The sequence below is a fragment of the Dipodomys merriami genome, unplaced genomic scaffold (genome assembly GCF_024711535.1).
Source record: "Dipodomys merriami isolate MVZ:Mamm:240054 unplaced genomic scaffold, mDipMer1.0.p SCAF_32, whole genome shotgun sequence".
NCBI lineage: Eukaryota > Metazoa > Chordata > Mammalia > Rodentia > Heteromyidae > Dipodomys > Dipodomys merriami.
Window position 1 is genome coordinate 9,429,985 of NW_027204715.1, and position 22,278 is coordinate 9,452,262.

The 22,278-nt window shown below is 45.3% G+C and overlaps 1 protein-coding gene across 1 annotated transcript in view; it reads right to left on the minus strand.

Annotated features, from left to right (window-relative positions):
- Positions 1–22,278, minus strand: part of Ankh (ANKH inorganic pyrophosphate transport regulator) — a 117,694-nt gene that overhangs the window by 33,167 nt on the left and 62,249 nt on the right. The window contains exons 2-3 of the mRNA XM_070042206.1: positions 11,755–11,971; positions 1,930–2,048 (exon numbers count right to left, since the gene is read on the minus strand). Coding sequence (XP_069898307.1) covers positions 1,930–2,048; positions 11,755–11,971 — 336 coding nt within the window. The remainder of the gene's footprint in view (positions 1–1,929; positions 2,049–11,754; positions 11,972–22,278) is intronic.

Genomic DNA, 22,278 nt, shown 5'->3' on the forward strand with positions numbered 1-22,278 from the left:
TATACAGGTGGGAGAGGGGAGATATGGTCTGTTCTGTGCAAATGTTCATTATTTTGGTTTTTATTAGCAGTCTCTTACTGTTATATGAAGGCCTTTGGGAGAATTTATAGATAAAACATGGAATAAAAGAGTAGGGTCATACAAATGAACTTTACTGTTGAGAATTCCTTGTTCAAAACCTTTGAGATTGTTTTGGCTGCTGAATTCCTGGGGAACTTATTTATGTATATCTAAAATGAGATACCTCGGATTTGGGACCCATGTCTAACATAAATTCATTTATGTTTCATGTATACCACATAGCCTGGAGGTAATTTTATATAATATTTAAAGAAAATGGGGCCTGAAACAGAGCTTCACACTTTAGAGTGTGTGTGGAATTCTCGAGTGGCAATGTCTTGTTGGCTTTTGGAGCAGTTAGGATGTTGGATTTCTGGACTGGATATGTCAAAGTCCAAAACTCAATCCTATACTGTCTTAGGAACTCTCCGATGGCAATTAAAATAGCGCTGAAGGGTAAGGGAAGACAGGGTATTTAAAGGTGCAACTCACTTTCACTAACAATCCTGAGACCCTAGCATTATTATCTGTAATGATAATTCTCTATTTAGCTTCCCACTTTCAGTTCAGAGGGGAGGGCAGGCATTTGGCAGATCTTCTGGCCTCCAACTAGGGGGGTAGGCTGTAACTCTTTAAGGATGGGAAGAAGGCTGCATTCTCTGTATTCTGATATAGTAACTTAGAAGCAGTGGGCTCCCTGTAAGCCAGGCGAGCCGGGAGAGGCTGACTCACACACTGCAGCCCCTCCCTTGCCTTTCCCTTCCTTGAATCTCTGTCAGCACCTAATAAAGAAACACAACTTGCAACAAGTAAGAAAATGCAGCGCATGTGTCCAGGTGACTCGATCCTTCCGCCGAGGTGGCGTCCTAACAACTAAGAACCTGAACCTTCATGTCAGCCTGGAGCTTAGTGTTCCGGGCTGACCCGTGGATTGGCTGCGTGCTGTCTGGGAATCACGGAGGCTGTGCCAACCATCTGACAAATGGCCATACTTCCAATGACCTGGTAGGAGATGGGCACAGGTTGTTTTTACGTTGCCTCATTTCTCTAAGGCTTTGAAAGGCCTTACGTGTCTATTGCTCGTGAGACTTAAGGCAGACTTAAGGTAAAAAAAATTATGCAGACTGATACATATATTGAAGATTCCTGTTAAGAGTCAGGAGTGTAGCTCAGCAGGAGAGCACCTGCTTAGCATGCATGAGGCCCGGGGTTCCTTCCCCTGCACTACAACAAACAAACAAACAAGTAAACAGCAAATGAAGGGAACTGAAAATGTATTAACTACATCTTTGCAATGGAACATTCCTGAGCCCTAATGCAACCAAGAATTCAGTGCACAGCCTACAAAATTAAGAAGCAGGAGGGAAAGGTGGTGAGGAAGGGATGGGGAGAATGTTGAAAGGGGCGGCATTCAAGGTGTGGCCTCCATAAACTGCTTTGTTCAATGGCAACTCCTGGTACAACTACTTACAGACAATAAATACATAGAAAAATTAAAAAAGGAATGAAATTCTAGCATGTGCTACAACCTGAAGAGAGTAAACAAGGTTATGATATAAAATGAAATAAGCCAGTCGCGAAACACGGCCCATGCTCACTCGTATGAGGCGTCTAATGGAGAATGGAGTCAAATTCCTGGAGACCGGGGTGGGGCTGGGGGGTATGGCGGATATCGGGGCTGGGGCGGGGAACTGCTCTTAACGGACACAGAGCTTCAGTTCTGCAAAGTGGCGGAGGACTCTGAAGATCGTGCACAAAAGAGTGATTGTTCTTTGTGCGGCTGAAGTGCACACGGAAACATGGTGAACATGGTCAATGTTCTGCTCTGTATGTTTCTCAAAGCAAAAACTCCATGGCCCCCGTGCTTACCATGGCATCCATGAATGGGAAGGCGGCGAGATACAGGAAGGCCCTTCGCGTTTTGCTCCCCACGGACTCGTCCACATGGTGCAGTTTATTGATGATGTAGTAGCCCAAGTCACTGTAAGCTGCAGAGGGTCAGGAACACACACGTGGAGACATTTAGAAAGGGACTTCGTACATGCTTTTTACCCTAACAACTTAAAAGTCACTTACAAGATCTATTTGTGATAGACAAAGGATAAGAAAAGCCTCTGGAACCTCATCCCTCCATCCAGAGACAGTCACAGCTAACACTTAGGGCTCTAATCACCAGGTTCCTCTCCAGATGTGTGGGGTACATGTGTGGGTTTTATTGTTTTTCTTTTTTTTTTTTTTGTCAGTCGTGGGGCTTGAACTCTGGGCCTGGGCGCTGTCCCTCAGCTCTTCAGCTCAAGGCTAGCGCTCTACCACTTGAGCCACAGCGCCACTTCCCGTGTGTGAGTTTTAACAGGAAAAAGGGGACCACCTTTGAAGGCATGAGGATGCCTTTCACCATGTGCTTCTACATTTTGTTTAATCCATTGACTCCTTTAGGTAATACCAGCTTATTCACTCTCCTGCAGTTGCACATTTACAATGTCATTTCCATGTAATTGGAGAATGCTTTGTGTATGGATGTGAAGCTAAATGTTTATACACACACATATATTAATGTAACAGGTATTTGAATACTTGAACCCCAGCCTTAGTGCTCCATACAGATTGGTGTGTGTGTGTGTGTGTGTGTGTGTGTGTACACTGGTACTGAGGCTTGAACTCAGGGCCTAGGCACACGGTTAGTAGCTTTTTTTTGCTAGAGTAGTACTCTACCGTAAGCCACAGATTCACGTTCAGCTTTTTGAAGGTTAATTGGTGACGAGTCCTACGAGCTTTTCTGCTGGATTCAGATCTCAGCTTCCTAAGGAGCCAGGCTACTGAGATGTACCAGTTGCAGGAGGGGAGGGGGAGGAGGGAGACCCCAGCAGCCATAACCATGGTGGGTCTGGGGGTGATGTGAAGGGGTGGGAGTTAGGATGGATGTGATTTCCAGAGAGCACAGCAGGCTGGGGAGCTGGAGGCGGGAGGCCTAGCAAGCACAGGAGGGGAGGGACGTTTCATGTCTTTAAGGAGAGGCTGCGGTGAAAACCAGACAGAAGCTACAGAGGTAAGATCAGAAGCTGCAGAGGTAAGATCAGAAGCTGCAGAGGTAAGCTCAGAAGCCGAGCAGGGCATCTGCGGCAGTGCTGTGTGAGGGGGAAGGCAGCCCATGAGAGCTGAAGTCAGTTGTACTGAAGGAAGATGCATATTCAGACCAGTGGTCATTTGGTGAGAGCAACAGATAGAGCCTACAAATAGCCTGCTCAGGGCGCTGAGCTGTGGAAGTTCTGTCTCAACGAGTATCATGGCTTCCATTCATCTGTTCGTGTGCTTTCATGCAGTCAACGGATGGTCACTCTGTAGGGTCCTGAGAGGAGACCATCTCTACACCCATAGTTCCGACCCCACGGTGACACAGCTACTAGTGATGGACAAGGTTGAAATGCCATGTTCACGAGCACAGCTATGAATAGCTCACGAGCTAAGTCCCCTGGTGAAGGTGACAGTCAATGGAAACTCATGTGAAGTGATCTTGGTTGCAGAGGTCAAAGCTGGGGATCAAGAAGGGTGGTGTGTCGAATCAGACCGTCCCTCAAAGTTCAAACACCAAGGTCCTAAGGCCTGTGCCTCACGACATGGAACATCGGGGTGGCTGCAGATACAAGTGAAGATGAGGTCGTACTGGACCCAGCACCCAACCTCGTATGGCTGGTGTCTTCACAAAAGGGGGTACCAAGAGAACAAAGACTTCACACAGATAGCACCCCGGGTGAGGATGGAGGCAAGGACTCCACGGTGCCCTTATGTGCTGAAGAATGCGGCCAAGGCCCGCAAACCAGGGCGCAGCCAGGGTCAGTCCTCCAAAGGAACCAAGCCTGCCCACGCCGCGTCCTGTGACTTGCAGCCTCCACAATTGGGAGAGGAAGCTTCTAGATGTAGCACTGTCCACGGCAGCCCTGACAAATGGATGCAGACAGCCTCTAAGGAAGAAGAGGACTTATTTTTGTATTAAATTCTGGGTTCAGTGGTAGTAGAAGAGATGGGATGTTGAGTTGGAACTGTTGAGAGCAAGGTGTGTGTGTGTGTGTGTGTGTGTGTGTGTGTGTGTGTGTGTGTGTGTGTGTGTGTGTATGTGTGTGTGTGTGTGTGTGTGTGTGTGTGTGTGTGTGTGTGTGTGTGTGTGTGTGTGTGGTTTGCCAATGGAACTGCTTATTAGGATATTTAACTGAAACAGTCACCCAGGGCCTTTGTGCAGGGCGTCGGGAGTAAACACATGCTGCTCAGTGGGGACTGACGGCTTGCTTGGAGGAGCTAGCGCAGCTTTCTGTGACTCCATTGCTGGCCTCAGCTCCCAGGGCCTGCTGGGAGCTCTCTTTGGATCCCAAGTTCTAGCCTTGTGACTTCTGGACCCAAAGCTTCCTCTTTTTGCTTCTTTTCATTTTTGCCTTTTTCCTCCTTCAGCTACTTAAGGAAAAAGTTTTCACACACTTCCTTACCTCCTTCTAGTCCAACGGTAGAAGGAGAATCTTCTAACAGCAAAGGTTACTTCCACCCTGGGCACTGTTGAGTGTGAAACCCCAGCACCTGTTCTCACCCAGTCTCTTCTGTCCCCCCAAGTCCTTCCTCTCTCCCTTGGCTGCCCCTGAGCTATTTCCATCACCGGGAGAGCACACGGCTCATGATGATTTGCTTAAAGCGTTTTGCATCGAGTCCCTAATTACCAGGCTAGCTGTGTTAGCAATATTTAGTAACCAACTCCCATCCACTGCCTCACCAACACCGGGCTGCAAGCAAGTGCTCATAATGGAGAGTGGAAAGTTATAAAACAAAATTAAACAAGGCTTCTGAGCAGGTGTAAATGGGCTTTATGACACTGTAAACAGCAAGAGGATGGACGCTGCCCTGGCCTATTTATAGGTAGCTAGTTAGGACCCTGACCAAAAGCAAGACAGACAGAATGGGTTTTTAAGTTCATGGACCTCATGACCTGACCCACCGAGGAATATGGCCCCTTTCAAACTTGCTCCTGTACTAGCTACGAGCACATACCACCAACTATGAAGTATTAACATTAACCAAAACAAGTCTTCCTGCAGGTATTTTCTCACAGGGAACTGAGAAAAAGGCCAAGCCTCCTCCCTGATGTGAACAGTAGGACAATGTAGATTTCCAAGAAATGAAATGCATGTATGAGAACCTTTTTTTTTAAAATTCAAATCCCCAGTCCGCCTCCCTTCTTTATTGAGCATGGAGTCCTGTTTATGAGGCTCCTCACGAGAGCAGCCGCCTTCCGCCCTGGGTTCGGATGTATCACTTCCAAAGTGTGTACACTCGCACGGCTGACAGACCGCATTGAAATCACTTCAGCAAATATGTGTTGAATGACTTGTTTGTACCAGGCACCGCGCCAATGGGCCAGCCGCGAGAGGAACGGTTTCCTGCATGGAAGTTGGGACGGACACTGATGTATGACTCAAATGTCATCTGTATTGAGCAAGTGGGTCTGATAAACAAGATGGGAGGTGCATGCACGGCCTAGACCTGGGAGAAAGAGCATGGATCCATGGCAAGTAAACTCACATTTCTACCAGAAGAACAGCCTTCTACCCAGGCAGCATGGAGCTCCTAATACTTCACTGCCTGCATCTGCTTCTCTCTAGAGAACTTACCTTGACTCAGGTCTGAACACACAGGACCAAGGTCTAGTCCAGTGTTTACCATGTAGTAGGTGTTTGATAAATGTAGACTGAAGAGATGCACAAATCCGTGACACCCAAAGGAAGGAACTGTAAAGATGTCCCTAGTTCTTCCTTCCTCCTTCTATCTCCACTTTGTGACTTTACACCTTCCGCTGTCAGAATGGGCAGCTTATGCCCCTATACCTTGGCTTCCCTGCTGGCCCATGCTACGGACTGCTCCACTGGGGGCCGTGGGGGAGGAGAGTGTGGACTTGTGGTTCTTGCCTCAGGAAGCTTGTGTGCCTCTACCCTTCCACCTGGAGCCTGACCACAGCCGTTAAAAAAGCCCAGAGAGTCCTGCTGTCCCAGCAGAGGCCACCTGGGTGGGCCAGCCTCTGGCTGACCTTGGGCTGGCCCTCCTGACCTTCAGCTGACCACAGAGGCAAGTTCCCCCCCACTGGCCAGCCAGCTGGCCGTGGTATGGCGAACAACAACACCACACTGGTGTTTTCAGCAAAGTACTAGTGTTGGTTTTAGATGAACAATAACAGAGCACAAGACTATTGAGTCGTTCATTCCCAGTACCTTTGCTGGCAAACCAGACTCATTTCCTTCTTTACGGGGCTGCTCTAGAACCCATGCATAAAGGTGGCAATTTTGGAGGGGAAAGAAAAACCCTGGCAAATGGAAGCGGTCTAGCAATGATTTCACATGTTCACTACCCAGTGCAAACATTTAGTTCTACTGACCACCAGGCTGCTTCTGCACAAGGCAGAGAACAATGGCTCCCATCTTCTGTGAGAGCAAAAGGAAGCACTCATTTCCTTGCAGGTAAAGTTGACTCGGACCCCAGAAAAACCACATTGCAAGGTCAGCAAGCTTTCTTTTTTATAGATTCTTTAAGAGTGAGAAACAGGATTACCACCTTCAGTGACCACTCGCCTAAATTACGAGGTGGTCTGGGCAAACCCTGTGCTCCGCAGCTTTTATAAACAGTGCCTCAGGGATGAGTCCCTGACAGAATGCATGGCTACAATTAAGTTCAAAAGGGATGCTAGGTCAGGAGGCCGTGCGGTTGGTAGAATCTGTTTCAGTCACGAGTGGGAAACCCACACTCAGGTGATCATGGCTGGAGGATGACAGAATGCCCTGCTCAGCAGTGATGAAATACAGTGGAAAAGAATTCCTTATCTATAGCAAATGCAATGAAAAGGACCCCGTATTGGTACAAATGCAATTAATAACAGAGGAGGCTTTTACTGTTTGTTGACATGAGACTATTTTGATTGTCCTACTGTGACCCACAAACTGACCACAGAGATGGCACAGGGTTAATGAGAGCGAGGAGCTGCATCTGTGCCCTACTGTTCAGAAGTGGCCATGGCCACATGTGAAGGCCTTTCTAAGTGAAGACGACCCTTCAAGGATCTAATTTATTAACAGTAATAACAAAAAGTGTGGCGAGTTCATCCAACTAAAATTGAAGCCAGGCTGAGAAGGAAGCTGGATTTCTCAAATGTTTGGAAGCAAAATTTGAGAGGAATCCTAGGGTATCTCACCAAGCTCTAGTTCATAGCCAAGGAGATGATGCAGTTATAAAATACAGCCAGCTTTTTCTAAATACAAAATAATCTCCTTAGAGATCAAGAGGTTACAAAGATAAATATTAGTCGAACATAGCCACCTCATTGGTGAAAGCTGAACCAGACACACATGAACAGCATGCTTATCTGTGAGACATCACAAAAAGAGCTCACTGGCATCAAAGGGTTTCCAAGGGAGTCCACACAGAGCTGCAGGCAATGTGGCTATGTGATGCTCGCTGCCAGCTTCCTCTCTACCTCTAGTTCCCTGCCCCCTATTCCTTTCTCCTCTCCTTAGGTTTTCCAAGCAGCCTACAGAGCTCTTCCTAGTCTCAGAACCTTTTCCTGGTCCCCTGTCTGACTCCACACACAGTATCTACTCAGGGACCTATTACAGTCCGTGCTGGATTCTTTCTTGGTTCATATCACTTCTTCCTGATGATAAATGTGTGGCCACTGCCTGTCTCCGAAAGACTTCCTTCCTCTCTGTTTTCTCTTTGTCACCGTCACCCTGCTCTTTTTGGGTCCAGGGATGTTTTAAGGCCCTTGGTTTTTTTTTTTTTTGGGGGGGGGGTCTGGTCGTGGGGCCTGAACTCTGGGCCTGGGCGTTGTCCCTCAGCTCTTCAGCTCAAGGCTAGCGCTCTACCACTTGAGTCACAGCGCCACTTCCAGCTTTTTTCTTTTTTGCTTATGTGGTGCTGAGGAATCGAACCCAGGGCCTCAGGCATGCAAGGCAAGCACTCTACCACTGAGCCACCTTCCCAGCCCCAAGGCCCTCGGCTTTTGATGAGTTTATTTTCACCACTCTCAAAAGCTCTTGTTACGGGTGCTATAGAAAGGAGCATGGGATGCACACACTCTTCTGTCAGATGCACGTACTCAGGGAGAGGGGTGCATCTGACCACATCTTCTGTACTCAATCTCTCTCTCCTCCACTTTCTTTTTTCAGTCAGTCTTGGGGCTTGAACTCAGGCCTGGGGACTGTCCCTGAACCTCTTTGTGCTCAACGCTGGGGCTCTACATAGACATTTAAGTCACAGCACCACCTCTGGCTTTTTTTTTTTTGAGTAGTTTATTGAGTTAAGGAGTCTCACGGGGACTTTTCTGCCCGGGATGGCTTCAAACCCTGATCCACAAATCTCATCCTCCTGAGTAGCTAGGATTACAGGTGTCAGTCATTTGCGCCCAGCCTCAATCTCTTTTGATCAAAGGCCCATGCACTCATTTCCTCAGTACATATTTCGTTGAACCACACCAATGAGAGGTTATTGGGTCATTTAGAAAGTAAATGACACAAAGCAATTCTTACGCTTACTCTTCTGTACTCCCTTGTTAACATTCAAAGACAAAGATGAGCTCTAGCAATGTGAATGATGTTAAACAGCTCAACTCATATTTAACAACATCCTATGGTAAAAATGGATGAGCTTTATCCGTAAGAACATATGAAAGGAGACACATGCGCGTTAAAAGTACAAAATGCTCCACACGAGGGAAAAGTACTATCTTGGAGAGTAAAGTAGAAAGCAAAGCAAGGAAGTAGCCACTTATCACAAAAGTGCAACATATGACAGAATAGCAAAGTATTAGAAACAGGTCAAGTACTTGCATTTAGTTTATACTGAAAATTAGGGGGAAAAAACAAACCCTAAGAAGAGCTGGGCCAGAGACACTCCACAAGGCCTTTCAGTCCCAATCCCCCAAACAAAGAAGCTCTTCCTAATCTATGTGCTCCTCAGTGCTTCTAAAAATCACACACACACACACACACACACACACACACACACACACACACACACACACACACACACACACACACACAAAAACAAAAAACAGGAGGGAAAAAAATAAATTCACTGAAGTGGCGAAGGAAGTGGCAATAATGAAACATTTAAAGCAATCAGCCTGTTTTCATCTGAACAAAAGATACAGATACAGAAAACTGAAGTTAGGCCTAGATATCTGTGGCACATATTCCCTCTCTGAGTTAACCGAATGCATTTTTGGTAGGTGGTCTCTGGCTGACTATGGGCTCCACTCAGGGCTGCTCCTGCAGATCAGATGCGCATTTCCATAGCCACTTGGGCAAAGATGCTAGCAAGGCTTCCTGAGATCCTACCACAGCGTCTCAGGTTCAGCACACGCACTGCCATTTGTGTTTTATCTATGTCAGTGGCCCCAAGGCACAAGCACATCCACATGCTGACAGCTAAAGCAGAAATGTAAGCATCTGTTGCTAATATTACTACAGAGTGAAAACAGGTTGAGGCTTCTATTGAACACCTTCAGTAGATATATTTTGAGAAACTGATACTGTGAGGTTAAAGGTCACTGATATAGGAAAATGATGGCAGGAAAAGGTTGGGCATGGATGGAGAAGTAGTAATGTCTCATCATGGAGCTAAGTTCCAGATTAGAGAAAACAAAGCATGGACAAGACCTTACAGACCATGGAAAAAGGAAGGATGGAGAAAGGGAAATGAAGATGAAGATATATCAGAGACAGAAAACAATAGAGACTAAACAGAAAGGAGGCTGGACAAGGGGCGACATAGATCACAAACTGACACATTGAATAACTGAAACCCCTTTGTACAACTACTTAAAAGATACTAGTACTACCAGTGATAATAAAGTCTTTTCCAAGTCAAAAAGTAATTTTAAAAATATTGAAAAAGATTTAGGTGGGCTACAGAAATTGCTTATCAACTGAAGAAGGAATGAAGCTTGATGCAGGTAATAAGAGTTTCAGTACAAAATATGGAACGTGACAAATGATTACTACGTCTAACTGAGATAGAGACCTCTCTTCAGTTAAATTCCAAATTTTATGATTCTACTCTAAAAGAGAAAAACAAGTTTAACTTGAAAAGCCACGCTCATTTTTATTTAAGTGACCACATTTTCTGCTCAGTTTCCTTTTTCTTAGCTGTTGACAGCTAGCTATTAGCTATTTATCTCAAATTCTCATTCAAGCATGGTTAAAACAGGGTACATTAGGTTCTTTACAGATCCAAGTAAAAGCACCAAACAAAAGGAACTAACTTACTATTTAGATAAGATCTTTGCTTCAAGGATGTATGGAATTTTCTCACTGCATATACTATCTTTAGAAATGGCCTAGATTTTATATAGCTGCAGAAAGACTGGCAGTTTCAGGAACAAATTGAGAGAAAGAAAGGCATCTTTACGTACCTACCTATCTTCCCTCTGAATGAGGCTTTGAGTACAGAGAAAATGATCAATATCAACACTCTGGCTGAATAATTTCATTAGCAGAGTGGCTCTCTTCCACATAGCTCTTAGAACGAAATTCGATGCCATGTTAAAGAGGAAAACCACAAAGGCCATGCCCTATTAACTTTGAGATTACAGTGATGTGAATAAACATCAGCTGCCTGGGAATACACTGAGTGGTTTGGATTAATCCTTTATTTGCTGCTGACATCCAGGTGTCTCACACAGCAGGTACAACAGTAGGGCTCATAGTGGGAAATGAAGTGAGATTCACAGTGTCTTACCAACGGGCTCCAGCACACGTGGGACTTAATTTTTAGCCTTACAAGTATGCAAAGAAGCAGGGGAACATTCTGAAATAAAGGCCTTGTAGTTCCAGAACCACCAAGAAGACTAGAAGGAAAAGCCAGCGCTGAGGAAATGTGCTTCCCAAGGCCTTGCTCCCCTGAAGGCCGTAAGTACCAGCCAGCTTCCCATTTCATGGAAAGAATGCTTTGACCAATGCCATCCATCTTGTTTTTGACTAAATCAGCAAAGAGAAGCACTAGAACAAATTAATTTTAACAAATAAAACAATTTGCCATTTGTTCACAGTATCAGTAGGATCCATTAAAGAAATAATCCTTCCTACTTTTATTCTAGGATCAATAATTGGTACAGTGCATGTGCGCTTCTTCTAAAAGTCTGTGCTTTGTTGTTGTTGTTGTTGTTGGGGTAGTAGGGCTTGAACTCAGGGCCTGAGCACCAACCCTGAGCTTTTTCACTCAAGGCTAGCATTCTACCACTTTGAGTCATAGAAACACTTCTAGTGTTGTTCTGGTGGTTAACTGGAGGTTAGAGTCTTATACACTTTCCTGTCTAGGTTAGCTTTGAACCATGATCCTCACCTCGCAGCCTCCTGAACAGCTAGGTTTACAAATGTGAGCCACTAGCACCCACTGGATGTGCTATTTTGTCCATCTTATAAAATGCTATTTCTAGGAGCAATCATGTATTAATCAAATCACTCCCTCCCCAACTTTGGGAGCCAGAGACACAAAACTACAGCTTTCCAGTAAGATAAATTTATTTGCTGGAACTAAGAACACGACCACCATTCCTTCCACCCACGAAAATTTCCATGAGGGATGGTTCAGTTAAGAAATCACTTATTCCAGTAACTATAAGTCAATTAAGAGGAATTAAAATAATGGCTTTAATGACCATCAAAGCCTTACCTATCAGGGTGTGGAAGACAGCTGCTATGGCACCAGCCACCACCATACACAGGACAGCTTTGGTCCTGTCTCGCTTGCTGTTCACAAACACCAGGCCCACATTTTTGAAGTCACTCATGGGTCCTGTGAAGAACTTCATCAAGGAGTACGCCAGCCCATAGCTGGCTAGCATCTCGACAGCATCTTCCTTCACAGCCGCAATGCCCCGGTTCAAGGCCTGCCAAGGGAGAGAGAAATACCCAGAGCATTAGAAAGCGGGAAACCACAGAAAAGTAAGCATGACACTCAGCAGATCATAGCTGGGCAAGTTCAAGGCCAGCCTGAGCTACATAGTGAGACCCTATCCCAATAAACAAACCAATACCTCTAACCTATAACATCTGCATCTGCATAATGGAAACACATTCTGGAGGTGCAGCAAGTGGTTTATATCAATGGGTGACATTTTCTTTAAAGTAGGCATGCACGCGTGTGTGCATGTTGTGTGTGTGTGTGTGTGTGTGTGTGCTCATGCATATGCATGCATGCCTGCTCACATGTGCACCAGTAAACGTCTGTGCATGTTCTATATAGGGATCCTCACAGCACAGAGTCCTCTTTTATGAGAAAGAATTTTATGCTATCAGTGGATGGTGACTATAACTTGCAATACAATCCTGAGCTCTGGATAGACAAATACAGAGGAAAAGAACACCTTTAGACAGAACACGTGGCTTATTATCTTATATTTGTGCAGGGCAGTAAATGTCCCTGTACAAGCTAGGCAGGCATTCTATCACGGAGCCACATCCCTAGTCTCAAATGGCAGGTATCTATCATCACAGAGTCAGATTTTAAAAAAATGACACCATAATACCTTTGCCCACCACGTCAGTACTCCAACAGGGCCTCAGTGATAGCTACAAAACCCATTATATCTCTGCGGATTAACTTAAAAAAGATCTATTTTTCTGGTCTCCTCTGCCTCTCACTTTCCTCTGTCTCTCCTATTTTTATTTTTATCATCTTTAGGTAGTGCTCTCTCTCTTTTTTTTTTTTTTTGGTGTGTGCTGGTATCAGTGTTTGAATGCAGAGACTCATACTCAGCGTTCTTGTTCACATGTGGCACTTTACCCCTTGAACCATACCTCTAGCCCAATGTTTTGACAATTAATTGGAAATGTAATCTCACACACTTTCTGCCTCGGTGGGCTTGGAACTGCCTCAGCTTTCTAAATAGCTAGGACAGCAGACATGAGGTACCAGGATCTGGCTGCAATCATTTTTTTAAAATTAAGCAAATAGTAGCTTATAATTTTCTTTACAATGACTGTTATACTTGTCATATTCCTTGGTATAAATATACACAACACTGTGGGTGCTTGAAAGGGTGGATACAATAAATTCAAGAATAAATCTTCAAATACATAGAATGAAGAGCTGTAACTCATACTGTATCACAATGAAAGATACCCAAGTAATTATGTTTCATCGACTCTAATATACTGTATCAGTTGTAAGATAGACTATTAGTTTATATGCCACTAAGAAAGTAAAAAAATACCTCCAGTTAAAATTGGATGTACTTTGTTCCTAAACTGTATCTACTTTGCAGAAATGTAACACAGAGGGAAATGTGACTCAGAACTGAGAGAAGTCCCACTGATAATGGGCTCTCATTCCAAAGGCTGGTTCAGGATGCCATCTCTAATACAATTCACTGGCAGTCTGCTCAGCACAGGCACAGGAGTCATACTGGCCAGGAACACTCCCGGCTTTCGAATTCTTCACTTGTACTTAGTTTCATTCCCTTCCTACAACACAACACTGACAAATACAGTGAATCTTTAATATAGTCAAACATTCTTACAAAACACTGTGGGGGGAAGTATTTGTACAGGAAAATACCACTCTAACGACAGTAGAAAAATCCAGAATAAAAGTGTATGATAGCAATTGGAATTTATTATCATTCTGACTACTGTATACCCTTTGATAATTCTTTCCAATAACATCTCGAATTCTTTTTCTCCTTTCTAGTAATAACTTGGAACTTGCCTTTTAAGGCAGCCTTCTAGCGATGTCTTTTTTTGTGTGTGTGATCCAAGCTGATCAAATACCCTAACTCCAAATCAAAATGAAAACCAAGGAACTCACTGATAATAAATCCTGCTGTTTAATAGATTTACCCAGGGAGAGGGTTCCTGTTATGCATCATGGCTGACCACCTGATCATTTACTTTGGGACTTGGTAGTTGGTGATGCTGGCTCCCATTCAGACTCCAGATCGTGCAGTGCCCTCAGCCCCCGGAGCTACAGTCACAGCCTGCTTTACAGCCAAGAACCCCCGGACACTCTGCAAGTGTGAACCACATCTGACGTCCCAGCATAGGAAGCCAAGGACTGGTGGACACAGGGTATAAATGGTCATAGGTAGGCCATTCTACAGCTCCTCCTCCAGAGTTCCCCACCAGGCCCAGGGAAGCAGTCTCCAGAGGGGATCAATCCTTGCTTAACTTTTCCCCAGAGCCTTAGCCCACAGGCTCCTCCTTTGCTCCCAACAGCCCTCGCTCCTTTCATCACAATGCATGAGATCCACACACAGGCTCTGCTTCCAGACAACAGAGCTAGGACAGCTTCAAATTACTCATCTCACACACCAAGAATCTGTTCAGTTTGTTCTCTTTCCCATTCTCCCCGAAGTCTATGAGGGTGAATTGTTTACTTGTCTTTGGATTGCTTGAAAGTGAGTTCTAATTTAAATGGCATCTACTATTTAGCACACATTGCAAAAGCCCCTCAGAGTGCTGGTCACCTGGCTGCCTGGCAGAACTCTACTGTTGGCTAAAAAGACATGGGTGCTGCGGGGCAAGCACTGCAGAGCTTTCATCTCCACCAACAGTTTCTTGATGGGAGCCCTCACCCTGGCGAGGGCTGCGGCAGTGGGAAGCAGGAAGGCTCAGGTAATGATAGCTCTGTCTGCAGGACGGGGAGGGGAAGTTTCATTTAGCTCAACAATTATGGTAATTTGAGGACAGAGCACAGGGTGCCGAGGCGTGCAGACTTGGGCTGGAATCAGCTTCCACCACCCAACTGCGGAATGACCCCAGAGACTCATTTTCCCAGAAATAACCCAACAGATCAGAGCAGGGCTGTAGGCAAGTAGAGTATATGGCATCGAGTTTTTCTCCCCTCCCCCCCTCCCCCCCCACTGCTTCCCTCCACACCTTCTGTTTGTGCTGGTACTGGGGCTGGCACTCTTGCTGGACCTTTTCACTCCTGCCACTTAAGCCAGGCCTCAAATTCCATCTTTTCATTGGTTAGTCAGAGATAAGAATCTCCGAATCTCCAGGATTTGTATGTCCTGGGCTGGCTTTGAACGGTGATTCTTAGATTGCAGTCTACTGAATAGCTAGGATTATAGGCATGAGCCAGCCAGCACAACACAGGAAAGTTCACTATTTTCTATAAAAAAAAGTTTAGCATTCATACTAATTTTTTACATTTATTTTTATTGCTCTGAGGGTTACAGGAGTAAAATTGGTTGTGGGGCTTGAACTCAGGGCCTGGGTGCTGTCCCTGAACTCGCTCTTTCACTCAAAGTTAGCACTCTACAACTTTGAGCCACAGTGCCACTTGCAGTTTTCTAGTGATTAATTGGAGATAAGAACCTCATAGACTCTCCTGCTGGGGCTGGCTTTGAACCACAATCCTCAGATCTCAGAATCCTGAGTAGCTAGGATTATAGGTGTGAGCCACCAGTGTCTGGCCATACTATTTTTTTTTTTTTACAAAAAATTTTTACCTTTTAATTATGAGATGTTATTGCTTATAGGATACAACTATTTGATATTTGTAACAATCACATCTAATCATTATATGAAGGGAAAAAAATCCATTCTGGTTTCTAAAATCTTTAAAATGCAAGAAAAAATGTGTGAGAGTTGAGGACATGAACTACATGATAGTAGAAGTTTTGTGTTCCCACTGATACCAAGTATTTCGTCCAATTTGTCTCTTAAGTTCATGATATTCTTCTGATACCAAAAACAGTAACTCACTGTGGAGTCTAGATAGACCTGTGTTGTTACTCAATACTTTGTCCTCCTTTTACCACCTCTAAGGTAATTTTATTCTAGTTTATGACTTCATTTGCACACTTAACTTTTTAACCTTCCCAGAACTTATGGAACAAAATGCATTTGGAAGAAACATTCTGTATAAACCATCTCCTGTCCATTTATTTGTGATGGTTTCTTACCAGTTATGAGGCTCTTCCGGGTCCTCTGGTCATGCATCACCTCTCTCTGTTTACTTCGGTCTTTCTTCCTAGCATGTTCACTACTTGAAGCATGATCTGACAATATCTGCTGCAGTGGGCATCAGTTCTACCTGGGTGTGAGCTCCAGGGGAACTCAGCCCTGCATTTCACTGCTCTGTCCCCAGACCCACAGCATGGCGGACATGACAGATGATGGACAGATGAAAGAATGAAGCAAACTATACACAAGCATTAGCTGCGATAGACATGGAGGAAATGAATGAGCCAATGGATTTACATAGACAAGGGGGCCCTGTGTGGAGGTGACAGTGGAGCTGACAGTCAAGGAACCTTCTAGTTCCTTGAAGGAGGCAGCTGGAAGAGGAGCTGGAAGAATGCAGAGAAGGAATAGGAGGAGGCAGGAGGAGACGTGGAGAGGAGAGAGGGTAAGCTTGGAAAAGCAGGTGATGCTAGGCTCATTCCCGATCAGGTCTTGTGCTGAGACCAGCAAGCATTCATGAAAGGTCCTGGCAGAGGCAAGACAGGTACTCATGTCAGCATGAGATCTGTGGGAATGTAGACCAAGGCAAGGTGTTGGCATGGGCAAGGTGGGGGACAGAAGTAGAGCGACTGGAGAATGTTCTGGAAGCAGCTAGATCTAGAGATGGACTACATGATGGGTGTGAGGAAAAGAGAGAAGTCTAGAATGACTGTTGAATTTTTTGGCTTGAGTCCCAAGGGGAAGAGTGATATTACCTAGATGGGTGTGAGGGGGAGGGGAGGTTTGAGATGTAGGTTAGAATTCCGAATAGAGCCAGGAGCTGGCTCACACTTGTAAACCTATATACTCAGGAGGCTGAGACTCACAGGGGAAGCCAGCCTGGGCAGAAAAATCTGTGAGACTCTCATGTGCAATTAACCACTAGAAAACCAGAAGTGGAACTGTGACTCACATGGAAGAGCGCTACTACCCTTGAGCAGAAAAGCTCAAGGACAGTGCCTAGCCCCACTGCCACCAACCAACCAAAAAAAAAAAAAAAAAAAAAAAAAGAATTGCAAATAGAGAAGCAAGCAAGAGCTGGTCTAGAGACTCGGGAGCAGTTAAAAGGCCAGAGGACTGCACGGGAGCATCCAAGGATATAGACAGAGGGGGAAGAGAGCCCCACACATGTCCGGGAGTGCTTGCCTTTGGTGCCACGCTGGCATGTGACTCCTATCGTCCAGTGGTGAGCTCCATGTTTCTAGCAATGCAGCGCTCAGCCCACCTGCACCTCTAGGAAGACCAGGAGCAAGGAAGCTGTCCCGGCCAGTGAGGAAGACCAGTCAAAGCCTTGAAAGCCAGCGCAAAGAGCATCTAGATTATCTGCAGGGTGAGTGAGGGCTTCAGGATGAATCTGGCCCAATATGTTCCTAAGGCGATGAGACTACCGGCTGCTTACAGGCATGTCCCTAAACTTCCCCTTTTTTCCCAGACAAAGATGCTCTGCTTCACATCAGGGCCACACCTAAACAGTGCTCTGGCCCCTGTAAGTACGAGCCTGCCTCTTCACCACAGCCAGTTCATGTCCCAAGGGGATGACCTAGTTCTTCCCATGCTTCAGACCCCAGTGCAGGTGGCTTGCAGACACGTGGACGTCTGACTTTAAAGCACACCTGCTTCCAGCCAGCTCTGGGTAGCTCGTTCATATCTTGGTGTGTTCAGGGTCATGGTGTTCTGATGTGTGCGTTCTTTCTTTCTTTCTTTTTTTTTAAAAAGTATTTTCTGTTTTTCCACAGTTAAGTTGCAAAACCACAGGATATTAAGAAATATTAAAAAAAAAAGTCCCAGGAAATGGCTACCAAATCCCACAGGTATGAACAGATCTTTCTGGCATAAAACTGTCCAGATCAGTAAATACTAAAAGATTTCTTGACATGTTAAATTTGGAGTCTGGAGACCAGAAAAATCCCAGTGCTACTGACTGAGATGCATCAGGGCAAGTGACCGTTTCCCCCCAACCCTGCCTCTCCTTCCATATTGATGGTGGCATAAGCATCTTTGCAGAGGTGGGGAGGAAGGTGAGGGGAACCTTCCTGCCTTTCTTCCTTCCAGTTTCTCTCCTGGCTAGGAAGCCTGGGAGCCCTGAAAGTGTAGAAAGCTTATTTTTGTGGGCTCAGTACAAAGACTGAGTCCATGAGCCGCAAGCACGGCTATGGCAACAGAGCGGGGTCCATTAGTCTGATTCCCCTGGCCTCTGATTGACACTGTTGCTTTCCATCCTGCCTGTGGTTTCAGCTGTGGTTTACGTGGCCTGTGTGAGCACCCAGAAGTCCTGCACAAATACGCATGCAGTGTCCTGCCTGACCACACTCCTCACGTACCGCTGTCCCCCGCAGGGTGACCCTGCACAGCCTCTGGGGTGGAAGAAGCCCTTGAGGGGCTCAAGCTTCTGGACAGGAGAGGAGGAAGGTAGGAGGAAAGAAAGAGCACTGCAACTGCTCTCTGCTTCCCATCCTGAGGGTGGATGAACCTCCACAGCTGCTGCGATCACTTCTTTACTGCTCTCCCAGAAGCTCCCTGTGTCTCTGAGACTCCTGCCATCTAGCCACCTCCCATCCCATCCTATCTCCCCGACAGGATCCCTGTGGAATTCCAAATAGAAGAGTCAACCCTTTGGGTCAACCTGACTCATATCTCTTCCCAGTTCCTTGACCTCCTCCATGTCAGTGACCTTCTCTACCCAGGCTCCAGCCTCACCTTTGTTATTCATCTCTTTCAAATCTCAATGGAAACCCAATGGGTACAGTTGGGGTAGGACTGGATACAGTCTTCTGCCACACCAGACGTTCCTCCCACTGCATCCACTCTTAAAGTCACTGACTTTCAAATCATGTCTGAAATCTCCAACCTAAGGTTCACTCGTTACAGACCAATCTGCTCTCATCTGTAGACTTCTCCTGGGCCTTTGACAGAGTCACAAATACAACATGGTGTGCAGCTACTCCACGGGGCTCACCGCTGCCCTGCCAGCCACCTCCTCTCTCCTATCCCCTTCTCTCAGGATTACTGGGCCACCTAGTTCCCTCTAACTCAGCAGACAGCTTCACCTTCTACTTCATTTCTAACAAGGAATCCAAGGTAGAGGCTGGATTTCTCAATAAAAGTCTGTCTTAGGCGGGCGTAGGGGTGCATGCCCATCACCTTGGAACTCACAAGATTATGAGTCGGAGCCCAGCAGAGGCTGGGTAGCATTCAGCCTGGACTATCCAGTGAGACGTTTCCAAAACCAACCAACGACCCCAAATCCATCCCAAGCCCTCCTTAACAGAAAGGCCTGTCTGACCATGAGCCCTGGACTATCCATCCGAGGCTTGGCAAAGAGCCTTGCTCAGTTCTACCATTTTCCTCTCTTTGCTACTTGACTGCTACCTTCCTGTCGATACTGATCCACCTCCTGCATCTCAAAAGGATTTTGTCTCTGGACTCCATACTTCCTCACCAGCAGCTTCTTTCTCTCCTTCCTTGACCTCCAGGCCTCAAGGCTGTCCTTTCCAGGTGAGCTGTAGTCACTGACCACTCAGCCGCCCAGCTCACCATCTACTATTCCTTGAGGTAGGGACAGTTTTCCTGAATCTACTGAGGATCATGAATAACTGAACTCAGGATAGGAACAAAATGGACACATTAACTGTGGCTTATAACTTTAAAATTCTCTGTTGGTTTGGTCTTCTGGGTAAGAAAAAAAAATTTTTTTAGAAGCGTCTATGGACTTAAACTGTTATCAAAATGGTAACCATATGCAATTTAAGCAAATAATTTTTTTCTCTTTTTTTCTACTTCCTTTGGGTGGCAATTGGAATATTGGACAAATTGTTCTTAAGAAGTCAAGTCCTGTAGCAGAAGTTAGCTGCTTAGATTCAAAGGATAGGACAGTCATTTCTGACCAGACCCTGGATAAACTAAAAGAACTCTGACAGGGCTGAGTCTGGGGCTGGTAGAGCACTTACTTAGCATAGCGTACTCGAGGCCCTGGGTTCAAACACTACAGAACAGACAGGCAAAAAAAAAAAAAAAAAAGATGGTGAGTGTGTCACTGACCAGACCACAGTGCCAGGCTCCACATTCTTAAAGATGGGTGCTTGGGCGGGCATCAGGGCATGCAAGAAAGATGGCTGCACAATCTAGGAAGTGCTGAGGGCTCTGTGGACCTGATCCTGTACTGTCACCCATGGCCAGATGGGGAAGTAATGATGATGTTCTTCCTAAGGAACGTTTCCAAATTCTTCTGCAGCAAGGTTGCTGCAGAAATGAGCATCATTCTCTTAAATAGCAAGTGATTATTATATGAAACACCGAAGCCCCCACTAAAAAAAAATTTTTTTTTTTAAATTTTTTTTTTTTGGGTCCGGTCATGGGGCTTGAACTCTGGGGCCTGGGCGCTGTCCCTCAGCTCTTCAGCTCAAGGCTAGCACTCTACCACTTGAGCCACAGCGCCACTTCCGGCTTTTTTCTTTTTGCTTATGTGGTGCTGAGGAATCGAACCCAGGGCCTCAGGCATGCAAGGCAAGCGCTCTACCATTGAGCCACCTTCCCAGCCCTAAAAAAAATTTAAATAAGACAAATACTTCCTTTAATTGCTACATCCTGGATTAGAGGAGGCAGCTAGACCTAAGGGCTGGGCAATCGTTTTGTCTTGCTGGAAATAGTCCAGATCATCTGTTAATCCTTTGATAAAAGGCTCCTCTGTCTATGGCTTTCATGTCTCTGTGACACCCCTTATGACTTGAAATAAACTGGCCATTTCAGCAGGTGAAATGCAGTTTAAAAATCTTTCTTAAACCCAACATCTTTAGAAAGGTGACATTTGTAGAAGTGTGGGAAACTCTGAAGTCTATGTCTAGGTGGGGACACTGGTGGGACATGGAGAAAGAGCCATTTTGGATTATAATCCTTTCTCTCGGAGTCTGGGTTCCTGTAATTTTCCACTGTTATTGTTCTGTTTGTCTGTATTTTAAAAAGTGGTTTGGGTTAAATTAGATCATTTGTCTTCCCGGTAGTTTTCCAGCTCTGTTTTGTTTTCTCAAGGATCTATACTGCTCTAAATGAGACAACTTCCCTCTGTTTAGCTGGAGCTCAAGCCAAGAACCCGACACCCACACATGAGGTTGTGGTTTCAGGAGTGCAGAAGTCAAATGAGCCCATTCTCTTTAGAAGTCAAAGTCAATGCTCTGCGCGGGGTCCATATTTAGTATTTCCTGAAATCCCAGGATGAGTCTGGCTATGTCACTTCCCAAACCTGGAGGGGAGAGTCTTTAAAGAACAGAGACAATCTTCAGAACAGAGTATGACAAAGCCACGGCTAACTCAAGTGTTCCCATGTCTCTAAGGAAATAAAAACCATAGTTTGGGATGCTCTATGAATCTGAAAATATGTTCATTTTAGGTTCATTATAGAGATTCTTTATAGGGAAAATTTCAGTGTCACAGAACCCTTCTTAAGTCCTCCCTGTCTTTCATTTAGATATAAACCTTACTACCTGGCCAATTCAGCTGTAATTCAAGATGGCAGAAGGCTTGACAAAGAAGTATTATTGTGAAAATTCCAGAGTTCTTATAAAAGCCAAAGGCTTCCTGTGCCACTTAAGAATCTTTGCTTTTCCTTACCTTCACCTCATATATGAACTCTAATTGAAATACCTATATTCCTTATTGGTACTGGGATCACCATATTTCCTGGTAATTTTCAATAGTTTGGAAGATAAAAAGTCTCTGAATGATATTTCTTGGTTGATAAGATCATGCCCACTCATTTCAGAACTGAGTCTTATATATTACATTGAATAATAACAACAACAGCACAGGTGGCGCATGCCTGTAATCCTAACTACTCAAGAGATTGATATTTGAGGATCACGGCTCAAAGCCATCCTGGCCAAGAAAGTCTGTGAGACCCTTAGCTCCAATTAATCACAGAAGAGTTAGAAGAGGAGCTATGGCTCAAGTGGTAGAGCACTAGCCTTGAGGAAAAAGGAGCTTAGGAACATTGCTCAGACTCAGAGTTTAAGAAGCATACAAGCAAGCAAACAACCCATAAACAATAATCTGGAATAAAAGGCTAACTCTGAGACCTTAGAAGTCTACCAGCTCTCCACATTCACTCTCTCCCTACTTGCTAACAGAATTCCCCCTCATTACTCTAGTACTTCACCTTGGCTGCTGATCTCTGAGCCACTCAGAATCTCCAGCCCCCATTTTGGACTCAACGCAACACTGAGAAGCGTTGCCTATCACCATCTCTTGAATC